Raw genomic sequence first — 24,196 nt, 5'->3', positions numbered from 1 at the left:
AGTTCAGTCACAAAAACCATCAAGTGCTATGATGAAACTGGATCTCATGAGGACCACCACAGGAAAGGAAGATCCAGAGTTAACTCTGTTGCAGAGGATAAGTTCATTAGAGTTACCAGCCTCAGAAATTGCAGCCCAAGTAAATGCTTCACAGAGATTAAGTAACAGACACATCTCAACATAAACTGTTCAGAAGAGACTGCATGAATCAGGCCTTCATGGTTGAATCACTTCAAAGAAACCACTACTAAAGGATACCAATAGCAAGATGAGACTTGAGATTTCCAAAATGGTAAAGGTACCACGTTCATCTGTACAAACAATAGTACTCAAGAATAAACTTCATGGGACCACGCAGCCGTCATTCCGCTCAGACGCGTTCTGTCTCCTAGAGACGAACGTACTTTGGTGCAAAAAGTGCAAATCAATCCCAGAACAACAGCAAAGGACCTTGTGAAGATGCTGGAGGAAACCGGTACAAAAGTATCTATATCCACAGTAAAACGAGTCCTATATTGACATAATCTGAAAGGCCACTCAGCAAGGAAGAAGCCACTGCTCCAAAACCGCCATAAAAAGCCAGACTACGGTTTGCAACTGCACATGGGTACAAAGATCACACTTTTTGGAGAAATGTCCTCTGGTCTGATGAAACAAAAATATGACTGTTTGGCCATAATGATCATTGTTATGTTTGGAGGGAAAAGGGGGAGGCTTGCAAGCCGAAGAACACCATCCCAACCGTGAAGCACGGGGGTGGCAGCATCATGTTGTGGGGGTGCTTTGCTGCAGGAGGGACTGGTGCACTTCACAAAATAGATGGCATCTTGAGGAAGGAAAATGATGTGGATATATTGAAGCAACATCTCAAGACATCAGTCAGGAAGTTAAAGCTTGGTCGCAAATGGGTCTTCCAAATGAACATTGACCCCAAGCATACTTCCAAAGTTGTGGCAAAATGGCTTAAGGACAACAAAGTCAAGGTATTGTAGTGGCCATAACAAAGCCCTGACCTCAATCCAATAGAAAATGTGTAGGTGTAACAGTTTAACTTTACGTCCGTCCCCTCGCACCGAATCAGGCGCGAACCAGGGACCCTCTGCACTCATCAACAACAGTCACCCACGAAGCATCGTTACCCATCGCTCCACAAAGGCCGTGGCCCTTGCAGGGCAAGGGGAACCACTACTTCAAGGTCTCAAAGCGAGTGACGTCACCGATTGAAACGCTATTAGCGCGCACCACCGCTAACTAGCTAGCCATTTCACATCGGTTACACTGGCACCATCCCTACGGTGAAGCATGGTGGTGGGAGCATCATGCTTTAGGGATGTTTTTCAGGGACTGGGAGACTAGTCAGGATCGAGGGAAAGATGAACGGAGCAAAGTACAGAGAGATCCTTGATCAAAACCTGCTCCAGAGTGCTCAGGACCTCACACTGGGACAAAGGTTCACCTTCCAATAGTACAGCAACCCTAAGCAAACTTCCAAGACAATGCAGGAGTGGTTTCGGGACAAGTCTCTGAATGTCCTTGAGTGGCCCAGCCAGAGCCCGGACTTGAACCTGGTTGAACATCTCTGGAGAGACCTGAAAATAGCTGTGCAGTGACGCTCCCCATCCAACCTGACAGAGTTTGAGAGGATCTGCAGAGAGGAATGGGAGAAACTCCCCAAATACAGGTGTGCCAATGTTGTGGCGTCATACCCAAGATGACTCAAGGCTGTAATCGCTGCCAAAGGTGCTTCAACATAGTACTGAGTAAAGGTTCTGCATACCAATGTAAATGTAATATTTCAGTTTTAATACATTTTCAAACATTTCTAAAAACCTATTTTTGCTTAGTCATTATGGGGTATTTTGTGTAGATTGATGAGGGAAACAAACAATTGAATACATTTTAGAATAAGGCTGTAATGTAACATGTGGATTTACATTTACATTTAAGTCATTTAGCAGACGCTCTTATCCAGAGCGACTTACAAATTGGTGCATTCACCTTATGATATCCAGTGGAACAACCACTTTACAATAGTGCATCTAACTCTTTTAAGGGGGGGGGGGGGTTAGAAGGATTACTTTATCCTATCCTAGGTATTCCTTAAAGAGGTGGGGTTTCAGGTGTCTCCGGAAGGTGGTGATTGACTCCGCTGACCTGGCGTCGTGAGGGAGTTTGTTCCACCATTGGGGTGCCAGAGCAGCGAACAGTTTTGACTGGGCTGAGCGGGAACTGTACTTCCTCAGAGGTAGGGAGGCGAGCAGGCCAGAGGTGGATGAACGCAGTGCCCTTGTTTGGGTGTAGGGCCTGATCAGAGCCTGAAGGTACGGAGGTGCCGTTCCCCTCACAGCTCCGTAGGCAAGCACCATGGTCTTGTAGCGGATGCGAGCTTCAACTGGAAGCCAGTGGAGAGAGCGGAGGAGCGGGGTGACGTGAGAGAACTTGGGAAAGTTGAACACCAGACGGGCTGCGGCGTTCTGGATGAGTTGTAGGGGTTTAATGGCACAGGCAGGGAGCCCAGCCAACAGCGAGTTGCAGTAATCCAGACGGGAGATGACAAGTGCCTGGATTAGGACCTGCGCCGCTTCCTGCGTGAGGCAGGGTCGTACTCTGCGAATGTTGTAGAGCATGAACCTACAGGAACGGGTCACCGCCTTGATGTTAGTTGAGAACGACAGGGTGTTGTCCAGGATCACGCCAAGGTTCTTAGCACTCTGGGAGGAGGACACAATGGAGTTGTCAACCGTGATGGCGAGATCATGGAACGGGCAGTCCTTCCCCGGGAGGAAGAGCAGCTCCGTCTTGCCGAGGTTCAGCTTGAGGTGGTGATCCGTCATCCACACTGATATGTCTGCCAGACATGCAGAGATGCGATTCACCACCTGGTTATCAGAGGGGGGAAAGGAGAAGATTAATTGTGTGTCGTCTGCATAGCAATGATAGGAGAGACCATGTGAGGATATGACAGAGCCAAGTGACTTGGTGTATAGCGAGAATAGGAGAGGGCCTAGAACAGAGCCCTGGGGGACACCAGTGGTGAGAGCACGTGGTGCGGAGACAGATTCTCGCCACGCCACCTGGTAGGAGCGACCTGTCAGGTAGGACGCAATCCAAGCGTGGGCCGCGCCGGAGATGCCCAGCTCGGAGAGGGTGGAGAGGAGGATCTGATGGTTCACAGTATCAAAGGCAGCCGATAGGTCTAGAAGGATGAGAGCAGAGGAGAGAGAGTTAGCTTTAGCAGTGCGGAGCGCCTCCGTGACACAGAGAAGAGCAGTCTCAGTTGAATGACTAGTCTTGAAACCTGACTGATTTGGATCAAGAAGGTCATTCTGAGAGAGATAGCAGGAGAGCTGGCCAAGGACGGCACGTTCAAGAGTTTTGGAGAGAAAAGAAAGAAGGGATACTGGTCTGTAGTTGTTGACATCGGAGGGATCGAGTGTAGGTTTTTTCAGAAGGGGTGCAACTCTCGCTCTCTTGAAGACGGAAGGGACGTAGCCAGTGGTCAAGGATGAGTTGATGAGCGAGGTGAGGTAAGGGAGAAGGTCTCCGGAAATGGTCTGGAGAAGAGAGGAGGGGATAGGGTCAAGCGGGCAGGTTGTTGGGCGGCCGGCCGTCACAAGACGCGAGATTTCATCTGGAGAGAGAGGGGAGAAGTTGTGGATGAAGTCAATGGGTCTGAATACTTTTCGAATGCACTGTATATCTTAATTTGGAAAATGTTCTAACTTTTATTTAACTTTGAAAATATGGAGTAGGTTGTGTAGATAGATCTGTAGGGGTAAAACATTGAATTAATTTTAAGACAGAAAAATGTGAGAAAAAAAGTTCAAGCGGGTGTAGACTTTCTATAGGCACCGTACTCAAATTAATTGCCACAAAAGAATATATATATATTTTACCAGGTAAATTGACTGAGAACACATTCTCATTTACAGCAATGACCTGGGGAATAGTTACAGGGGAGAGGAGGGGGATGAATGAGCCAATTGTAAACTGGGGATGATTAGGTGGCCATGATGGTATGAAGGCCAGATTGGGAATTTAGCCAAGACACCAGGGTTATCACCCCTACTCTTACGATAAGCGCCATGGGATCTTTACTGACCAAGAGAGTCAGGACACCTGTTTAATGTCCCATCCGAAAGACAGCACCCTACACAGGTAAATGTCTCCAATCACTGCCCTGGGATATTGGGATATTTTTTTAGACCAGAGTAAAGGGTGCCTCCTACTGGCCCTCCAACACCACTTCCAGCAGCATCTGGTCTCCCATCCAGGGACTGACCAGGACCAACCCTGCTAAACTAGCTTCAGAAGCAAGCCAGCAGTGGGATGCAGCTGACATGACTAAAACTGCTTGTCTGAATTCAACTAGGTAGACAAAAGTTAGAGGTTTTGATGATCACACAAATAGAATACAACTCAAACCCAGTGTTTCACTTTAATCAATCAATCAATCAATCAATTTTATTTTATATAGCCCTTCGTACATCAGCTAATATCTCGAAGTGCTGTACAGACACCCAGCCTAAAACCCCAAACAGCTAGTAATGCAGGTGTAGAAGCACGGTGGCTAGGAAAAACTCCCTAGAAAGGCCAAAACCTAGGAAGAAACCTAGAGAGGAACCAGGCTATGAGGGGTGGCCAGTCCTCTTCTGGCTGTGCCGGGTGGAGATTATAACAGAACTATGCCAAGATGTTCAAAAATGTTCATAAGTGACAAGCATGGTCAAATAATAATCATGAATAATTTTCAGTTGGCTTTTCATAGCCGATCATCAAGAGTTGAAAAACAACAGGTCTGGGACAGGTGGCGGTTCCATAACCGCAGGCAGAACAGCTGAAACTGGAATAGCAGCAAGGCCAGGCGGACTGGGGACAGCAAGGAGTCACCACGGGCGGCAGTCCCGACGCATGGTCCTAGGGCCCAGGTCCTCCGAGAGAAAGAAAGAGAGAAGGAGAAAATTAGAGAGAGCCAAGATTTTCAAAATTTCCATAAATGACAAGCATGGTCAAATAATAATCAGGAATAAATCTCAGTTGGCTTTTCATAGCCGATCATTAAGAGTTGAAAACAGCAGGTCTGGGACAGGTAGGGGTTCCATGACCGCAGGCAGAACAGTTGAAACTGGAATAGCAGCAAGGCCAGGCGGACTGGGGACAGCAAGGAGTCACCACGGCCGGTAGTCCCGACGTATGGTCCTAGGGCTCAGGTCCTCCGAGAGAAAGAAAGAGAGAAGGAGAAAATTAGAGAGAGCCAAGATTTTCAAAATGTTCATAAATGACAAGCATGGTCAAATAATAATCAGGAATAAATCTCAGTTGGCTTTTCATAGCCGATCATTAAGAGTTGAAAACAGCAGGTCTGGGACAGGTAGGGGTTCCGTAACCACAGGCAGAACAGTTGAAACTGGAATAGCAGCAAGGCCAGGCGGACTGGGGACAGCAAGGTGTCATCATGCCCGGTAGTCCTGACGTATGGTCCTAGGGCTCAGGTTCTCAGAGAGAACGAGAGAATTAGAGAGAGCATACTTAAATTCACACAGGACACTGGATAAGACAGGAGAAGTACTCCAGGTAACCAACTGACCCTAGCCCCCCGACACAAACTACTGCAGCATAAATACTGGAGGCTGAGACAGGAGCGGTCAGGAGACACTGTGGCCCCATCCGAAGAAACCCCCGGACAGGGCCAAATAGGAAGGATATAACCCCACCCACTTTGCCAAAGCACAGCCCCCGCACCACTAGAGGGAAATCCTCAACCACCAACTTACAATCCTGAGACAAGGCCGAGTATAGCCCACAAAGGTCTCCACCACAGCACAAACCAAGGGGGGGCGCCAACTTTAAACAAAAATGTTACCCCTTTTCAGCCAAAAATAGAAACGTCTTGCTTGCGCTTGTATCAATTGGTCTGGGTTTATATTAGACGCGTATTATTCAGACCAATGCAATGAGGTGTAGAGATATTGAGATGGATTTGGGGCCTGTTTTTTTACGGGCGATGGCTGGAATTAATATGTCTCTTGCTATTTTTTTAGTAGTACGGGATTAGGTAGGAGGGTTTACAGTATGTAAACCTTTTTCAACCACACACTTCCGCACGGTAGGTGGCGGCATGCATCTTTCACGTTGTTTTGCGGACCGCCAGTAATACCAAAGAAGAAGGTTCAAGCAGGCCGGAAATCACAACACATTGAGCGCTGAGTTGTTCGTCAAACACTCAAATTCAAATAGCTACATGGTAGCTTGCATTTGTTATCACCAACTGCAGACAGTAAGTACGAGAAAAAGTAAATGTGCATAGAATCAGTGCGGTAGTAAGTAGCTGTAATTGATAGAAAAGGGCCAATTTAACAGTGAAATATGTATCGTGGTCGGCCTCTTCCACCTCGAGGAGGGTACCCGCAGCAGTGCGAGGGCCGTGGTCCTACTCCTGTCCGGCCTTATCCTGGGCCACCGTTTAGAGAAGAAAGAGGCAGGCCCAGACCTCCGTTTCAGGGTTACCACGACGGGCCTCCAGACCCGTACAGGCGATCTCCACCGCTCAGGAGGTATCCTTCTCCCGGTTCAGTAAGTCACAGAGGTCCAGGCAGTGAATATTGGGGCAGCGGCCCTCCCCCAAGAGAAGTAAGTGCAATAATTATGTGCGGGATACTGTCTACCTGACTAGTCTGCCTCTTGCTAATTACATTGGTAAATGTAGCTTTCAAAAACAATTCGTGCATGTTGTTTGTTTGCATAACGCATTGGTTAGCTAGCTAACTAGGCTAGTTATCATGACTATTTGTCACTGTTTATTGTTAACCAGCTACAAGCGCAGGTGCAATTTTTATTTACAGTGGAACTGGACGTTGCCCCGTTCCTTGCACTGGCTCCTATTTCCTTTTTACTGGAGCAATGTATTAATTTGCCGAAATGCTGTCTCTAATAACTTAAATCCTGTCAAACTATTTATTGTAATGAAACTGATTACAGTTAAGGAATTTGATTACAAACCTGTTTCTGTCAATAGAGATCTCCATCTTCTCCCCGTGGTTGCATCCCCACAGACCACAGTCTGGTAATCACTGTGGGCAATGAATTGACTGGACCACCTGGGGCAGGGCTACCCTCAAGAGACTACCCTCCTTACCTGCCAAAGAGGTCCAGTTATGATGGCCCTGACGACCGTGGCCCCAGGAGGCAGAGTCCCAGCAGAGGGAGAAGCCGACCTCGTAGTCGCAGCCCGGGAATCAGGGTACGGAGCAAGAGCCGTCCTCGTAGTCGCAGCCCTACAATGGGGGGACAGAGTAAAAGCCGTGCCAGAACTCGCAGCCCTGCAATGGGGGGACGGAGTAAAAGCCGTGTCCGAAGTCGCAGCCCTGCAATGGGGGGACAGAGTAAAAGCCGTGCCAGAACTCGCAGCCCTGCAATGGGGGGACGGAGTAAAAGCCGTGCCCGAAGTCGCAGCCCTGCAATGGGTGGACAGAGCAAAAGCCTTACTCAAAGCCGCAGCCCTGAATTGGGGGGACAGAGTAAAAGCCGGGCCCGAAGCCGCAGCCCTGAAATGGGGGGACGGAGCAAGAGCCGTCCGCCAAGCAGGTCCCGAAGCAGGAGCGGGAGTCGTGGCCAGAGCTATGGACAGGCCCGCAGTATAAGCAGAGCAAAGAGTGTTGGTCCACACAAGAGCAGGAGCCGCAGTGTCAGTAGTAGCAGTACCAGCAGTACCAGTAGCAGCAGTAGCAGGAGCAGCAGGGGAGGCTGTAATAAGATAAAGAAGATGAGCAGGTTCAAGGAGCTGGAGTTGGCCCGTCGCCACAAAGAGATGGAAGACATGAACATGCCCACAAAGTCCATCCTGAAGAGGTGCATGGACTCAGAGACTGACTCCCCCTCATTTGTGCAGGTAGGGGACATATGCCATTTTATTACTGTGTTAAATTAATTGTGTAGTGTATTACCGATCTTCATACTCATTCTAACCCTGTCATCCCACAATGACCTTTTTTCTTTTATCCAAATGATTATCATGATTAATTTGTTCAACATATATTGTTCTTTCGTTTTTGTTTTGCAGAACAGTGATTCTCCAAGAGTTACTCCTGGTGCTGAGGCAGAGCGTCTCCTCTCAGCTATGAAAGGCATGGACCCTAACATGTTGGCCACCATGCTGGGAGAACTGAGAGATGACCCACACATGGCCCAGGGCAGACTTGATCCCAGTGGGATTGCAGGGATCCTTGGCTTGTTGGGAGGTGCATCTGCACGGCAGGAGGAGAAAAGGAAGAGAGTACCAGACATTGACGATGAGGAGAAGTTCCTTTATGGTGATGAAGATGATCTAGAGAAGGGCAGGTCTCCGACTCCAGCAGGAGTTCCCCGTCAACATGGTCTGTCAGAGCTCTATGGTGATATTATGAGTGGCGCCTCACAGCACCTAGAGGGCCATCCTGGTATTGTCGATCAGAGAAGCTCTCGTCAGCAACAGGTGGACAGGAGGTTTCAGCATCAAAGCAGGTCCTCTGCCACCCCTGACCATAATATCAAGGTTGAAGAGCCTAATGACTACCCACTAGGAACAGGACCACTGGAAGGAAAGGAGAAGCAAGACGTGGAGGAGTACGAGAAGATCCAGGACCTCCTCAAAACCATTGGGCTGGATCTGGGGGTGACGGAGATCAGCAAGATGGCTGCCAGGACTCAAGAGCGTCTGCATGGAAAGAGGCCCCCTCTGAAAACCCCTTCCCCTTGTCCTGGGAGGAGGCGGGGTCACCGTGACTCTTCAAGAAGCTCAGGCAGGAGCAGGCGTAAGAGCAACAGTGGGAGCAGCTCCAGCAGTGGTAGCAGTCGTAGCAAAAGCCACAGCCCGAGTCGTAGCAGGAGCCTGAGCAGCAGCCTTGATAACAGAAGGAGCCAGAAGAAGTCACCCCCATCTGACAGGCGCAGCACCCATGGGAAGACTCGAGGCGGCGGAGAGGTGAAGACTGAAACTACTCCAGTGACACCCACCCACCCTTCTATCTCGATTCCTGCTTACGCCCAAGCCCAGGCACATGGTCTGGTACCACCCAACTATCCACCTCATGGCTTTGGGCAGTATGGGAACTGGCCGTACATGCCCCAACAGTGGCCGATGTACCCACCTCCATCTATGGGCATGCTGCCTCAATCTCCCACTGAAGATTTTCCGAACGCCCCGCCGTTTGACAGACCATACTTAAACGTCATCCAGCCAGAGTTACACCAGGGGGGTGAAAGAAAAGGTGAGAACAAACCATTGAATAAGTGGATGTTTAATTACTTGTTCATTCCTCTTCAATAAATACGTTTTGTTGGTGATCAATGAAACTGCAGCACATACAGTGCTTTCGGAAAGTATTCAGACCCCTTCTCTTTTCCCACATTTTGTTATGTTACAGCCTTATTCTAAAATCAAAACATGTTCCTCATCAATCTACACACAATACACCATAATGACAAAGCGAAAACAGGTTTTTAAATATGTTTTCATTCTCCCCAATTTTGTGGTAACCAATTGGTAGTTAGTCTTGTCCCATCGCTGAAACTCCCGTACGGACAACCCAGCCAAGCCGCACTGCTTCTTGTTACAATGTCCTCTTAACCCGAAAGCCAGCCACACCAATGTGTCAGAGGAAACACCGTAAACCTGGCAACCGTGTCAGCGTGCATTGCTCCCGGCCCGCCACAGGAGTCGCTAGTGCGTGGTGGGACAAGAACATCCCTGCTGGCCAAACCCTCCCCTAACCCGGACGACGCTCGGCCAATTGTGCGCCACCAATTGTGCGTCCAGACAGAGCCTGGACTCGAACCAGGATCTCTAGTGGCACAGCTAGCACTGCGATGCAGTGCCTTAGACCACTGCGCCACTCGGGAGGCCCCTTTTTAGACATTTTTGCAGATCTATTGAAAATAAAAACAGAACTACCTTATTGTCATAAGTATTCAGACCCTTTGCTACAAGACTTTGTGTCCATTGAGTCCACCTGTGGTAAATTCAATTGATTGGACATGATTTGGAAAGGTACACACCTGTCCAGATAAGGTCCCATAGTTGACAGTGCATGTCAGAGCAAAAACCAAGCCACGAGGTCGAAGAAATTGTCCGTAGAGCTCCTAGACAGGATTGTGTCGAGGCACAGATCTGGGGAAGAGTACCAAAACATTTCTGCAGCATTGAAGGTCCCCAAGAACACAGTGGCCTCCATCATTCATAAATGGAATAAGTTTGGAGCCACCAAGACTCTTCCTAGAGCTGGCCACCCGGGCCAAACTGGGCAATCGAGGGAGAAGGGTCTTGGTCACCTCCCTGACCAAGAATCCGATGGTTACTCTGACTGAGCTCCAGAGTTCCTCTGTTGAGATAGGAGAACCTTCCAGAAGGACAACCATCTGCAGCATTCCACCAATCAGGCCTTTATGGTAGTGGCACATGAGAGCCCGCTTGGAGTTTGCCAAAAGGCACCTAAAGGACTCTCAGACCATGAGAAACACGATTCTTTGGTCTGATGAAGATTGAACTCTTTAGCCTGAATATCAAGTGTCACGTCTGGAGGAAACCTGGCACCATCCCTACTGTAAAGCATGGTAGTGGTAGCGTCATGCTGTGGGGGATGTTTTTCAACCGCAGGGGCTGGGAGACTAGTCAGGATCAAGGGAAAGATGAACAGAGCAAAGTACAGAGATCCTCGATCAAAACCTGCTCCAGAGTGCTCAGGACCTCACACTGGGACAAAGGTTCACCTTCCAACAGGACAACGATCCTAATCACACAGCCAAGACAACGCAGGAGTGGCTTCGGGACAAGTCTCTGAATGTCCTTGAGTGGCCCAGCCAAAGCCCGGACTTGAACCTGATCGAACATCTCTGGAGAGACCTGAAAATAGCTTTGCAGCAACACTCCCCATCCAACCTGACAGAGCTTGAGAGGATCTGCAGAGACGAATGGGAGAAACTCTCCAAATATAGGTGTGCCAAGCTTGTAGCGTCATATCCAAGAAGACTCAAGGCTGTAATCTCTGCCAAAGGTGCTTCAACAAAGTACTGAATAAAGGGTCTGAACACTTATGTGAATGTGATATTTTATTTTAAATTTTAATACAGTTGCAAAAAGTTCTAAACCTGTTTTTGCTTTGTCATATTGGGGGATTTTGTCGATTGATAAGAACAAAAGTTATACATCTTAGAATAGGGCTGTAATGTAACAATGTGAAAAAGTCAAGTGGACTGAATACTTTCTGAAAATACTGTAAGCAGTAGTTTTAATGATGTAACTCCTGTCTAATTTTGTACATTTTTCCTGTATAGCATCATCAAAGATGGCCGCTCAGGATAATGGCAAGGACAGGAGGGTTTTAGAAGAGAGAAATAATGAAAGCCAAAAACAAAAGGTGGAGTATTCAGCTATCCACTGAAATTCAAATGAAGCCTACAGTATTGTCATTTGATGCTGTTTTGGCATACACTAGTTCTCTAATGATTCTCCTGCATTCTGTAGGTTCTTGAAGAACGTGAAAAACTGAGAAGAGACCGAGAGATCCGCATGAAGAAGAAAGATTATCTCATGAAGGAACTGGAGAGATTGCGAAAACAGCAAGGTACTTCATCTCTAAGCCTTTTCTATATTTGTTAATGATTATTATTATTTTTTTAAATTCAGAAGGTTGTTGCACAGTTGGCTAAATTTTTTATTGTTGACTTTGTAGGGGAACTGCTGCGCAAAAAGCGGCGTGTAAAGGATGGCCACAAGGACCCATTACTGTCCGAGATCAGTCGGCTCCAGGAAGAGGTCATGTCTCAGATTGCTGTGCTCCGCAACGAGCACGAGGTAGCAGAGAAGAAACGATGCGAGCTTGACAAAGTGGCTCTTATTCTCGGTCTACAACCAACTGACAAGCCCCGGCGAGAGGGTAGGGCTTCTGGAGACCTTGAGCATCCAACACACCCACCACCTCCAGACAAGGAGAAGAAACAGGAGCGCGCTCGCAGCCGAGAGGTATCACCTGGGCTCCAGGCCTCTGCCAAGGTAGAATTCCGTAAGCTGCTCCCGGCACAAGCCAGAGAGCTGAAGTACATGTAAAACCTTAGAAAAACATGTACATTATTGCTGCAGAAATGTAATTATTCTGCAGAAAGTGACAGGTCAACTTTGCTTTATTTTAGGATATGAGTCTAAATGACTTCATGAATAACTATTCAAAAGGTCCGGTTTTGATTTAAATGTATACTTGCCCTTGTCTGATTCATTAAATACCAGTAAGCAGTAATTGCACTACATGACCAAAAGTATGTGGACACCTTCTCGTTGAACATCTTATCATGGGCATTAATATGGAGTTGGTCCCCCTTTTGCTGCTATAACACCCTCCACTCTTCTGGGATGGCTTTCCACTAGATGTTGGAACATTGCTGCGGGGACTTGGTTCTATTCAGCCACGAGCATTAGTGAGGTTGGTCATTGATGTTGGTCGATTAGGCCTGACTCGCAGTTGGTGTTCCAATTCATCACAAATATGTTCGATGGAGTTGAGGTCAGGGCTCTGCAGGCCAGTCAAGTTCTTCCACACCGATCTTGACAAACCATTTCTGTATGGACCTCGCTCTGTGCATGGGGGAATTATCATGCTGAAACAGGAAAGGGCCTTCCCCAAACTGTTGGCTCAAAGTTGGAAGCACAGTCATCTAGAATGTCATTGTATGCTGTATCGTTAAGATTTCACTGGAACTAAGGGGCCTAGCACAAATCATTAAAAACAGCCTCAGACCATTATTCCTCCTCCACCATACTTTACAGTTGGCACTATGCATTGAGGCAGGTAGCGTTCTCCTGGCATCCGCCAAACCCATATTTGTCCGTCGGACTGCCAGATGGTGAAGCGTCACTCCAGAGAACGAGTTTCCACTGCTCCCGAGTCCAATGGTGTCGAGCTTTACGCCTCTCCAGCCGACCCTTGGCATGGTGATCTTAGGCTTGTGTGCGGCTGCTCGGCCATGGAAACCCATTTCATGAAGCTGTTGACGAACAGTTATTGTGCTGACGTTGCTTTCAGAGGCCGTTTGGAACTCGGTAGTGCGTTGCAACCGAGGACAGAGCTTGTGTGGCCTACCACTTCGCGGCTGAGCCGTTTTTGCTCCTAGACGTTTCCACTTCACAATAGCAGCACGTACAGTTGACTGGGGTAGCTCTAGCAGGGCAGAAATTATGAACTGACTAGTTGGAAAGGTGGCATCCTATGACAGTGCCACGTTGAAAGTCATTGAGCTCTTCAGTTTGTCCATTCGACTGCCAATGTTTGTCTCTGGCAATTTCATGTCTGTGTGCTCGATTTTCTACACCTGCCAGGAACGGGTGTGGCTGAAATAGCCGAATCCTCTAATTTGAAAGGGTGTCCACATACTTTTGTATATAAAGTGTACTTTGAATACCTGGCATTCAGCCTTTTGCTTATACATCATATATGGGGTTAAACAATGTGTGGTGCACAAACTGCTCAGGCTTACCTGGACAAACAGTGTGCTATGTCATCTGTTGGTGTTGTCCAAGAGGCAGACTTTGACTCCTCGGTTTAAAAGTTCCCTCTTTGTATGCCAATGTCTGACCCAACTAATCTCAAAACTGGTCTACAAATGCATGCATGTTTACAAATTGTGTTTTTAACCTGCAACTTATGTGGAAACCTGTTCAGTTTCATATGGCAAACAGTTGTGATTAAGCATAGGGGTACATCTTCTCTGATGTCTCACCCTACAATATACAATATTTTTTCAGAGTGCACAGTATTTGTTTATGAAAGACCACCACCATGTCAAACTTATTCTCTGAAAGAGTTTCTGGAGATGCCAAACTCAGGTAAGATGTTTGTTAGAAGCTTGGATATAGGGTATTTACTTTCATAGATTGAAAGATTAACATCATTCTTTGTAATTTGACTGTCATTTCATAAGAGCATTTTCACCATCAACATGTAGGCTAGCTAGGAGTGCAGCGATTAGTTGGGATGAATACTTTGCATACAGAGAGGGATCCCAATAATGTGGACTGTTTTAATCCTTTCCACTGGCTCAAATGATTTCTCATTTGTTAATAGGGTGATGGTGTATTTCTAATTTATTAGAAAACTTAAACATGGGTATTCAATTAAAATAATTTATTGAATATGGAAAATATGTAACATTTGAAGATGAGAATACACGGAAGTCAAATGGATCTCATTGGAAACTCAACACTCAATTGTAGCTGTTTTGTTGCGAGGAGTATATCTCCTGAAATATCATACTTGATGTTTTTCCACTCCACTCATGGTCTCTGAACAGCACTCATTTCTCACCACTTTTTTGCGCAACTCACAGATCAGTATTTAAAATGTAATTTTGACCATTAATTGGATAAGCGTACAGGAATATGACAATGCGGGTCAAATATTAGCCTTAAAAACAGGATTCTCTGACAACCTGAGTAACTCCCTCATGGCTGGAACACAGATCGCCTATGTTGTCAAGGTGAGAGTTTTTGTAATTTCCATGTTTGGGGAACATCGTAAAATTCTCTTTGTTTGTCTTTTTAATACCGTCTTTCAGTATTATTTTTTTTGCCTGCTTCCTCTAGGCTTATTTAGCTCTTTTGCTGACTTGTAACTTCTGTTCTTCATTAGGCAGCATCATTGTCCTTAAGAGCCTCTCCTAAGAAAGCCCCAGCCAGTACCCAGCCTCCCGAGCATCCAGCAGACCTGTTTGAATACTATGACGCTGGGAACCACTGGTGCAAAAGCTGCAATGTCACTTGTGGTTCCATGTTCGATTTTTTCACACACTTGCACAGCAAATCGCACCGAAAGGTTTGTTTACCATTTTATAGAATTTTTCAATAAGACTCCAGCTACAGCAGTTCCGGAGTCCTACTGTGGAACTAGTCACATAACGTACAGACTACAGAGAACAACCAAACCATCCTTGCTAGGCTACGCAATAAAGAAATGTGTTAGCTAGACAGTGTTGCTTAATGTACAAGTCTTAATAATACATTTTGCGATTGAGTGGTCAGGTAGCCGTGCTGTTCATGCCTTTACCAGCACAGCTGGAGCTCAAGATAATCAATTAGATTGCATGGCCGGAACTATTTTTAATAATGAATTATGAGCTAGCATTGTGTTGGGAAAGGTATGATCATCCAATTCAACACTTCAGTTCATCCTGTCTAGCTAAGTTCATCCTGTCTAGCTAGTTAGATAGTGAAGTTTACATTTAATTAAATTGCTATCTATTAAACACTTGGATGGACACATCTCTTTACAGGCCCTGTTAGCTATGAAGTCCGCTAGTTAGCTACCTTGAAAGGAACGCAGTAGACTCCTGAATGTAATGTGATGTGGAAAGCCTATTGGCTGCTCTCGGCAAGGATTATTGTGCTCTCTGCTAAGGACTTATTGGCTGCAGCTGGACCCTTCTTGGTCATTCAGTCAGTGAATTGAAGAGCTTTTGTTTACTATCATGAAAATGCGGTCTCCTGTTTTTGTTCTTTGTCCCCATATCTGGTCGAGTTTCCTTTACCTTCCCAACCTTGCATTTTGTTATTTGAATTGTGCAGTCTCTTGTATTTTTACAGCAAATTGCTTATGCATTCTTTTTTCATTGGCACTGTGCAGACTCAGGATCCTTACAATCGACCATGGACGTCAAGTTCCTCCAACAATGAGATTAATAAGATTTACTCTTCAGGGGAGAAAATGACTAAACCTGCTAAAGGTACCAACTTAATTTCTGTTTTTATACATTTCCCTTTTTCTAAATATGTGTAATGTACTGTTAAACGTTGTTAGCAATCTTTTACTTTTAGGCTCTTTGTGCTGGATCACTGCCACAGTTTGCAGTCACTGAATACAAAACTATGCATAAGAAGTAAGAAATAAACATTGATTTCTATATGCAATGTAAAGGGGGTCATTTTGGGTAACCGTTAGTCAATTACAAATGTTGATGTTTATATGTCCATGTTTACTGAATGTACTTCTTATACTCTCCAAGTAACGGACCTACATTTTATAACAATCTACTTTTATAACAGGTTCTTCCATGGAGAGCACAGTAAAGGTAATAATCAATGATTGTTTCCTGTGACCATTAGGTATTTTAAACAACTTCTCTCTCTTTTTCTCTCATAGGATCTGAGTTTTTGGTGCCTGTGAGGGGATATTATTGCCAGCTGTGCGAGGAGTTTTACGGGGATGCAATTTGTGCTGAAGATCATGCCACGAGTCATACTCACAATGAGAAATACAAGGTAGGCCATTACTAGTTGGGAGTAGGACATTATTTCACTAGGGCTACATTAAGGATGTTTACAAATTAGACATTTGGAAACCTGGTTCGGTTTCCTGCCGCATTTTGTTACTGCTTTGTGCACACAGTAGTCTTTTGTCTACTTTGCAGGCCTATGATCAAATCGTATCTGAAATGTTTAAAATGAGCTTGCCTGGTGCAATAGAAATCATAAAATAGTACCACAGATCTTGCTCATTTGACACTCCAGGCAGGCTCAAGCAAAGTATTTAAAATACTATTTGAACCCTGGTCTGCTACTTTGGATAGCTTAGACATATATCAGTTTGTAATTTAGGGGAACTATGTTTTCCTACAGTAGAGGTTGCAATACAAGTTTAAGTATGTTCACCTAGCCACTGTCACCAACTGCTAATTTAAGCATTTTCATTTCAAGTCTAAAGTTCAATGACTTGGTTTGAATTTGAAATTATTTGGGAATGACATTTCATACATGCTAATATTGGGTACGTTGGTTTTTGGTTAGAAAATTCTAATGGTTAGTGTTTGGTGTTGGTGGCTAGGTAAACAAACTCATTGTGGATTGCACTCTGTCCATACACTGCCTACAAGGTAAGAACACTTGGATGAACTGTCCCTTTAAGGGACAGTTTAAAATTGTTTTATTCCACTTTAATGTTTTACATATGTGTTTGGTCCTTCTGCTAGAAACGAATGTATGAGTATCCACTCTACGAACAGAGAAGGAACCTGGATCGTCAGGCAGGACTCACGTTGGAAGTTGGTGACAAAAAGCACTCTGAGCTCAAACGCAAACACGAAGAGGAAGAATCCAAAAAGAGCAAAGAGAAGGAGGAAGGGAAACATAAACGCAGCAAAAAGGACAAGGACAAGGGAAAGGACAAGGAGAAGATCAAACACATGGAGAAAGAGGGGAAGGCGAAGCACAGCAAAAAGGAGAAGTACAAATATAACAAGAGGGAGGAGGAGGAGGAGGAAGAGAGGGCCAAGTATAGCAAAAAGGAGGAAGATGAGAGGTCTTTGTACAGCAAGAAAGAGGAGAGATATAAACATAGCGAGGAAGAGTGGCCCAAGTACAGTAAGAAGGATGAAGAGAGATACAAGCATAGTGAGGAGGAGGAGTGGTTAAAAAATCGCAGGGAGGAGGAAGAGAGGCCTAGGTCTAGCAGGGTAGAGGAGAGACCCAAGTTTAGTTGGAGGCATAATGAGGAGGAGGAAGACCGGTCCAGATATGGTAAGGGGAAAGAGACCAACCCCAAATATAGCAAGAAAGAGGAGGTGAGGTGTAGATCAGAGAGGGAGGATGGGAAGCCTAAGAATGAAAAGGAGGAAAGACAATCAAGGAAGGACCAGGGTGAGCGTCAAAGGGAAGATGAGAAGTCAGGATCTAGAAAGCAGTCTGAGCCTGAGAAACCCGGTGAGCCTCCCAAAGTGTTCTGTGGGCCTAATCCAGCATTGAGAGCAAAGCTGCGCAAGAAAAGTGAGGAAACAGCCAAAGTAGAGCCAAAGGCTTCGTCTGCTTTTGGAAAGTTCAGTTGGAAGAAAAAAATTGAAAATGAGCTTGCGAAGGAGGCCGAGAGAGTGGCTGCTGAGTTCCTGAAGGAAGATGAGGCAGATGCTGAAGAGGATGACGACCCGGATGCGTTTTCAAAGTCTGTGGCCGCAGCCAAGAGCATTGCTATCAAGCTGTCAGGGAAGACAGTCATCCCCCCAACTAACACATGGGTACCCTTCAACTCCGAGAAAATACGCCCAAACCTTCCTGCTCCCTCCATGGTCCTGAGAAAGTCCTCCGGACTTGGGCCCTGGGTCTATGCTAAACCGGCCCCTCTCAACACCTTCCCCTCTATCAGACCACCCGGTGCCAGTGGAGAGACGCCCCTGCCTGTCATACAGAACCAGCCTAAAAAGGACCCTGTACTGGCAGCAGACATCATTTCCAAGGCGTTCTGTGGTGAGGAAGTGGAGTCAGCAGATGGCACCGGGAAGCCAGGTCCCAATTTTACACCAGACATAAAGAAAGCTTCCACAATGGAGTCTGTTAGTCAAGCCCACACATCCACTCCTTCAGCAGTGATGTCAGAGTTCAAGACTCCCCTGCCTCCCCCGCCTGTCCTGATCATGATGACCATGGAGTCGGATGTATCTGCACCAGGAGTCCCTGAGAGTGAGCAGAATGTCCCTGTGATGGTCACACCCCCTCCTTTCATGCAGAGACCCCCAAGTGAGGTGATGAAGAAATCAGAAAAACCGAAGTCTAGCCTAGCTGCCGCAAAAGCACAAGATTTATTTGACATATTTTATAGCAGCAGTACCACAGCCAGTACCACATCCACCACCAGCACTGCCATGTCCACTAAAACAGTCATAGAGTCCAAAGCTGCTCTGAATGACTTAAAGAACAGCAACGCCTTGGAGGCTACTGCCCCACAAACAGAGCAAATCCAACCTGAGCTCCCAGCTCTTGACAACAGTAACACCATTGAAACTGACACAAAGGAGTCAATGGAGACTGAGCGTGGGTCTGACCCACAGCCCAAGGAAGATGCGCCTGAGAATGCCCCCATACAATTCGATAACCCATCAGATACTCTGGGTATCTCAACAGAGACCCTGGATCTCCCAACAGAAGTGCTGGGCTTAGATCTGTTTGATTTAAATTTTGATTAACAGATCCCACTAGAACGCAGGCCATTGGAGGGTGGGTATTTTAGGTAGTTGATGGGATTAGGGTGTACATTAGAGGGGAACAAATAGTAACCAACACATCCTTCTGATTAGGAAACTAAGCCCAGTTGTCTTGGGCAGGTTGATGTTTATTGTCATGAATCTTGCCCTGGAGGCAGAACTGAGTGATTTCCGCTAGATGGGCCAACTGCAAAGTCATAATTGGCTATATCGTAAAAATGTAAGGTTAGATTTTATGACTTTGTGGCTGTGCAAACCGAGTGACCACTGCAGAGTTGCCTCCAGTACATGAATCATCCCAATAAATGCCAACCTGCGTAACTTAGTGGCCCTAGCAGGCAGCTCGAACTTGAATGGATAAGGAAATGAAACTTCCACTGAAAGATATGAGACATTCTTAAGTGATGAATCTTCAGAAATGTTGAAGCTTGTGCTGCAGTTCTTTTTGTGTTGAATAATTTCTTCATTCATCTCAACTTTTTTTAACTTAAGGTAATGTACAGTACCATGCTTATTGATTACTATGGTTTTGTGTGTATCCATTTTCAGCCTCTTAAGCAAAAAGTTATTTTCTCTTTAAATGATTGAAAGGTATTTTAATACAGGAACAAGAGAAAAGGTTAAAAGAAAACAGAACTTGGTAAGGTAGTGCAGCATGGACCAAAATATTTGAACAATGTTTTCTTTTACAATTGTGTCATGTAATATCTGTCACTCTTTACAGCACCCTCCAGAAAATATGTGGATATATATATACTCATGAACATAACCTTGGAATTGTTGCTCTTTTTAAAAAAACTTTCCATTGGTTCACTGATTGTACTATGCGCAATGCTATTCTGTGTTAGTTAGTGAAAATAATCAAACTGTTTGTCCTTTTAACTGTTGTTGCTAAAGTAGAATTCAAATAAATGTCAGTGACCACAACATTTTCTCTTATTTCTCAGACCTTGTAGTCGGACCTTGTAACCATAAAGCATCACTATGGTATGCCCCTTGCAGTCGAAAGGAATTCTGAAGAAAAATCTCACTATGAGTGGCTGCAATGGGCAACTCTGAAATGAACAGGACAATGTTAATATACAGTGCCTTAGGAAAGTATTCAGACCCTTTGACTTTTTCCACATTTTGCCTTATTCCAAAATTGATTAAATTGTTTTTTCCCCTCAATCTACACACAATACCCCATAATGACAAAGCAGAAACAGGTTATTTGAAATTTTTGCTAATTTATAAAAAGAAAAAAGAGTGAAATTTACATAAGTATTCAGACGCTCACAGACCCTTTGGCAGTGATTACAGTCTCAAATCTTCTTGGGCATGATGCTACAAGCTTGGCACAGTTTCTGCCATTCTTCTCTACAGATCCTCAAGCTCTGTCAGGTTGGATGGAGAGCGTTGCTACACAGCTATTTTCAGGTCTCTCCAGAGATGTTCAAGTCCGGGCTCTGGCTGGGCCACTCAAGGACATTGAGACTTGTCCCGAAGCCACTTCTGCGTAGTCTTGGCTGTGTGCTTAGGATCGTTGTCCTGTTGGAAGGTGAACCTTCACCCCAGTCTGAGGTCCTGAGTGCTCTGGAGGAGGTTTTCATCAAAGATCTCTCTGTACTTTGATCTGTTCATCTTTCCCTCGATCCTGACGCTGAAAAACTCCCTCCACAGCATGATGCTGCCACCACCATGCTTCACTGTAGGGATAGTGCCAGGTTTCCTCCAGTCATGGCGCTTGGCATTCGGGCCAAAGAGTTCAATCGTGGTTTCATCAGACCAGAGAATCTTGTTTCTCATGGTCGGAGTCCTTCAGGTGCCTTTTGGCAAACTCCAAGCAGGCTGTCGTGGCTTCCGTCTGGCCACTCTACCATAAAGATCTGATTGGTGGAGTGCTGCAGAGATGGTTGTCCTTCTGGAAGGTTCTCCCATCTCCACAGAGGAACTCTAGAGCTCTGTCAGTAACCATCGGGTTCTTGGTCACCTACCTGACCAAGGCCCTTCTCCCCCGATTGCTCAGTTTGACCAGGCAGCCAGCTCTATCAAGAGTCTTGGTGGTTCCAAACTTCTTCCATTTAAGAATGATGGAGTCCACTGTGTTCTTGGGGACCTTCAATGCTGCAGAAATGTTTTGATACCCATCCCCAGATCTGGGTCTCGACACAATCCTGTCTGAGCTATACGGACATTTTCTTCAACCTCATGGCTTGGTTTTTGCTCTGACATGCAGTGTCAACTGTGGGACCTTTTATATAGACAAGTGTGTACCTTTCCAAATTATGTCCAATCAATTGCATTTACCCCAAGTGGACTCCAAGTTGTAGCAACATCCCAAGGATGATCAATGGTAACAGGATGCACCTGAGCTCAATTTTGTATCATAGCAAAGTGTCTAAAATTGATAAAATATTATTTGTTTTAGCAATCTACACAATACCCCATAATGACAAAGCGAAAACAGGTTAACATATTATAAGGTATAATACCTTAAGGTATTTCTTTTTTTTATATATACATTTGTAAAAATATGTTAACCTGTTTTCGCTTTGTCATTATGGGGTATTGTGTCGATTGCTAAAACAAATAATATTTTATCAATTTTAGAATAAGGCTTCAACATAACAAAATGTGGAAAGTCAAGGGGTCTGAATACTTTACGAAGGCACTGTAAATTAATGATGGACGTCATTGTGGGTTCAATTAGTCTGACCTGACAGCGATTTCTTTATTTTTCTTTATTATCTTTTCTGCAGAACCTATATAAGTAACATAGCAAAGGTAAGAGGAGTCTAGTTATGCTGTATGCTACTTTAAGAATGATATAATTCTGAGTGCCAGTGATTGGCCTTGAGATCAGATGTCTGGCAAAAAAACATCTGAAGTTTCTACTAAATGTAATTTTCAACAAAGCCTGCTGGGACATCAGTCTTCACTTCAGAAAAGGTAAGGCCACTTGCATCAAAACAATGAAGATCTGATGTTTCTGTAAATGTGATGTGGAAGGTGGATAGAATTTAAGGCAATACAACCTATACATAAAGTGAATTGATGTACTTGCTATGCTAATCCAGGGACAGGATATCAGAGGATGTTGCTGATCTCTGTCTCATAATACGGTCTACAATGTCACTGAATTATTCAGCTGTACTGAAATGCCCATTTCTATTCATTTATTACACTGACTGTGTTTAACTATCGCCTATGATACCATATGTGAATAATTGCGCATTGTCTGGTCTTCGGAAACATGGCCTCAAATGTTTGGTTAATTTACCTTTATGTATTTGTTTTAAAACCTTGCACAAACCAAAGTCATTTCATTTGTCAAATAAAATATTTTGAAGGCAAACCCATTGTCATGTTGATAATGTCACGTGTGAAAAAAGGATACTGATCAATGCCAATAACATGCTTACGATCTTTTTACAAGTTAGGCACATTTTGACATCCTTTCCCATGCACATAGATGTGATTCCTCTTTAGCCCCAAAGGAAGTATGGAACATGTCCAGTAGGTGGTGCTGGTCAAGTGCATTGAGACTACAGACCCTGAGACCACTTAGCCTTTTACCAGTAGGTTTTCTGACAAGTAAAAGTACATTGTAGTAAGTGGTTACGTAAGTTGTGGCTATAGTTTTGTAGGCTGCATAGCTTGCCAAGGTCTGAAACCTTGTTTGTGCCTTATTTCCAGTGGTGTGTTGCACAGATATGCACAAATGTCCAACATGCCAAACCTTCCTCATATACAGTATGGGATTACTCTGGTAAACCCAAAATCTTCCTATAGACCCAATATTGTTTAGAATAAAGGTAATGGATAGTCATAACTTTAATCCTCCATTTCAGAGCAACATACTATTCTAGAGATTATGAACTGCAGCTAGTATGGATTATTTTCCATTCCAGAGCTGCCTGCATACAGTATGTATACTCGGAATCCATGATGACAGTTTATTGAAGATGATTCATGTTTCTTATGACACACCAATACACATACTTTCTAAAGCATTTGGTGAATTTGTTCATGTCTGACTAAATTGTTGAAATCTCTAACTTGACTATAGTTGTATGATGTGTATCACATTGTTAGGAAGTAAAGTTTGTTGTGTTCAATAGAACAGGTAGCCTTCCACAAGCTTCCCACAATAAGTTGGGTGAATTTTGGCTCATTCCTCCTAACAGAGCTGGTGTAACTGAGTCAGGTTTGTAGGCATCCTTGCTCGCACACGCTTTTTCAGTTCTACCCACAAATTTTCTATAGGATTGAGGTCAGGGCTTTGTGATAGCCACTCCAATACCTTGACTTTGTTGTACTTAAGCCATTTTGCCACAACTTTGGAAGTGTGCTTGAGGTCAATGTCCATTTGGAAGACCCATTTGCGACCAAGCTTTAACTTCCTGACTGATGTTGCTTCAATATATCCACATAATTTTCCTACCTCATGATGCCATCTATTTTGTGAAGTGCACCAGTCCCTCCTGCAGCAAAGCAACCCCACAACATGATGCTGCCACCCCCGTGCTTCACGGTTGGGATGGTGTTCTTCAGCTTGCAAGCATCCCCCTTTTTCCTCCAAACATGATGGTCATTATGGCCAAACAGTTCTATTTTTGTTTCAACAGACCAGAGAACATTTCTCCAAAAAGTACGATCTTTGTCCCCATGTGCAGTTGCAAACCTTAGTCTGGCTTTATTATGGCGGATTTGGAGCAGTGGCTTCTTCCTTGCTGTGTGGCCTTTCAAGTTATGTCGATATAGGACTTGTTTTACTGTGGATATAGATACTTTTGTATCTGTTGTTCTGGGATAGATTTGCACTTTTCACACCAAAGTACGTTCATCTCTAGGAGACAGAATGCGTCTACTTCCTGAGCCGTATGATGCTTGCGTGGTCCCATGGTGTTTATACTTGCATACTATTGTTGTACAGATGAATGTAGCACCTTCAAGCATTTGGAAATTGCTCCCAAGGATGAACCAAACTTCTGAGGTCTTGGCTGATTTCTTTTGATTTTTCCATGATGTCAAGCAAAGAGGCACTGAGTTTGAAGGTAGGCCTTGAAATACATCCACAGGTACACCTCCAATTGACTCAAATTATGTCAATTAGTCTATCAGAAGCTCCTAAAGCCATGGCATAATTTTCTGGAATTTTCCAAGCTGTTTAAGGCACAGTCAACTTAGTGTATGTACACTTCTGACCCACTGGAATTGTGATACAATG

The 24,196-nt window shown here is 44.9% G+C and overlaps 1 protein-coding gene across 1 annotated transcript; it reads left to right on the top strand.

Moving 5' to 3' along the window:
* Positions 1–6,090: 6,090 nt before the first annotated feature.
* On the top strand, positions 6,091–19,911 carry LOC139570762 (zinc finger protein 318-like). Its single transcript, XM_071392913.1, has 10 exons — positions 6,091–6,630; positions 7,016–7,888; positions 8,060–9,245; positions 11,308–11,390; positions 11,498–11,597; positions 11,706–12,025; positions 14,652–14,834; positions 15,642–15,741; positions 16,158–16,276; positions 16,984–19,911. The coding sequence occupies exons 1-10, from the start codon at positions 6,367–6,369 to the stop codon at positions 18,964–18,966; spliced, it is 5,211 nt and encodes a 1,736-aa protein (XP_071249014.1). The 5' UTR covers positions 6,091–6,366; the 3' UTR covers positions 18,967–19,911.
* The last annotated feature ends 4,285 nt before the right edge of the window (positions 19,912–24,196 follow it).

Source organism: Salvelinus alpinus, chromosome 3 (genome assembly GCF_045679555.1).
Source record: "Salvelinus alpinus chromosome 3, SLU_Salpinus.1, whole genome shotgun sequence".
Taxonomy (NCBI): Eukaryota; Metazoa; Chordata; class Actinopteri; order Salmoniformes; family Salmonidae; genus Salvelinus; species Salvelinus alpinus.
This window is presented reverse-complemented; position numbering and strand designations above follow the sequence as displayed.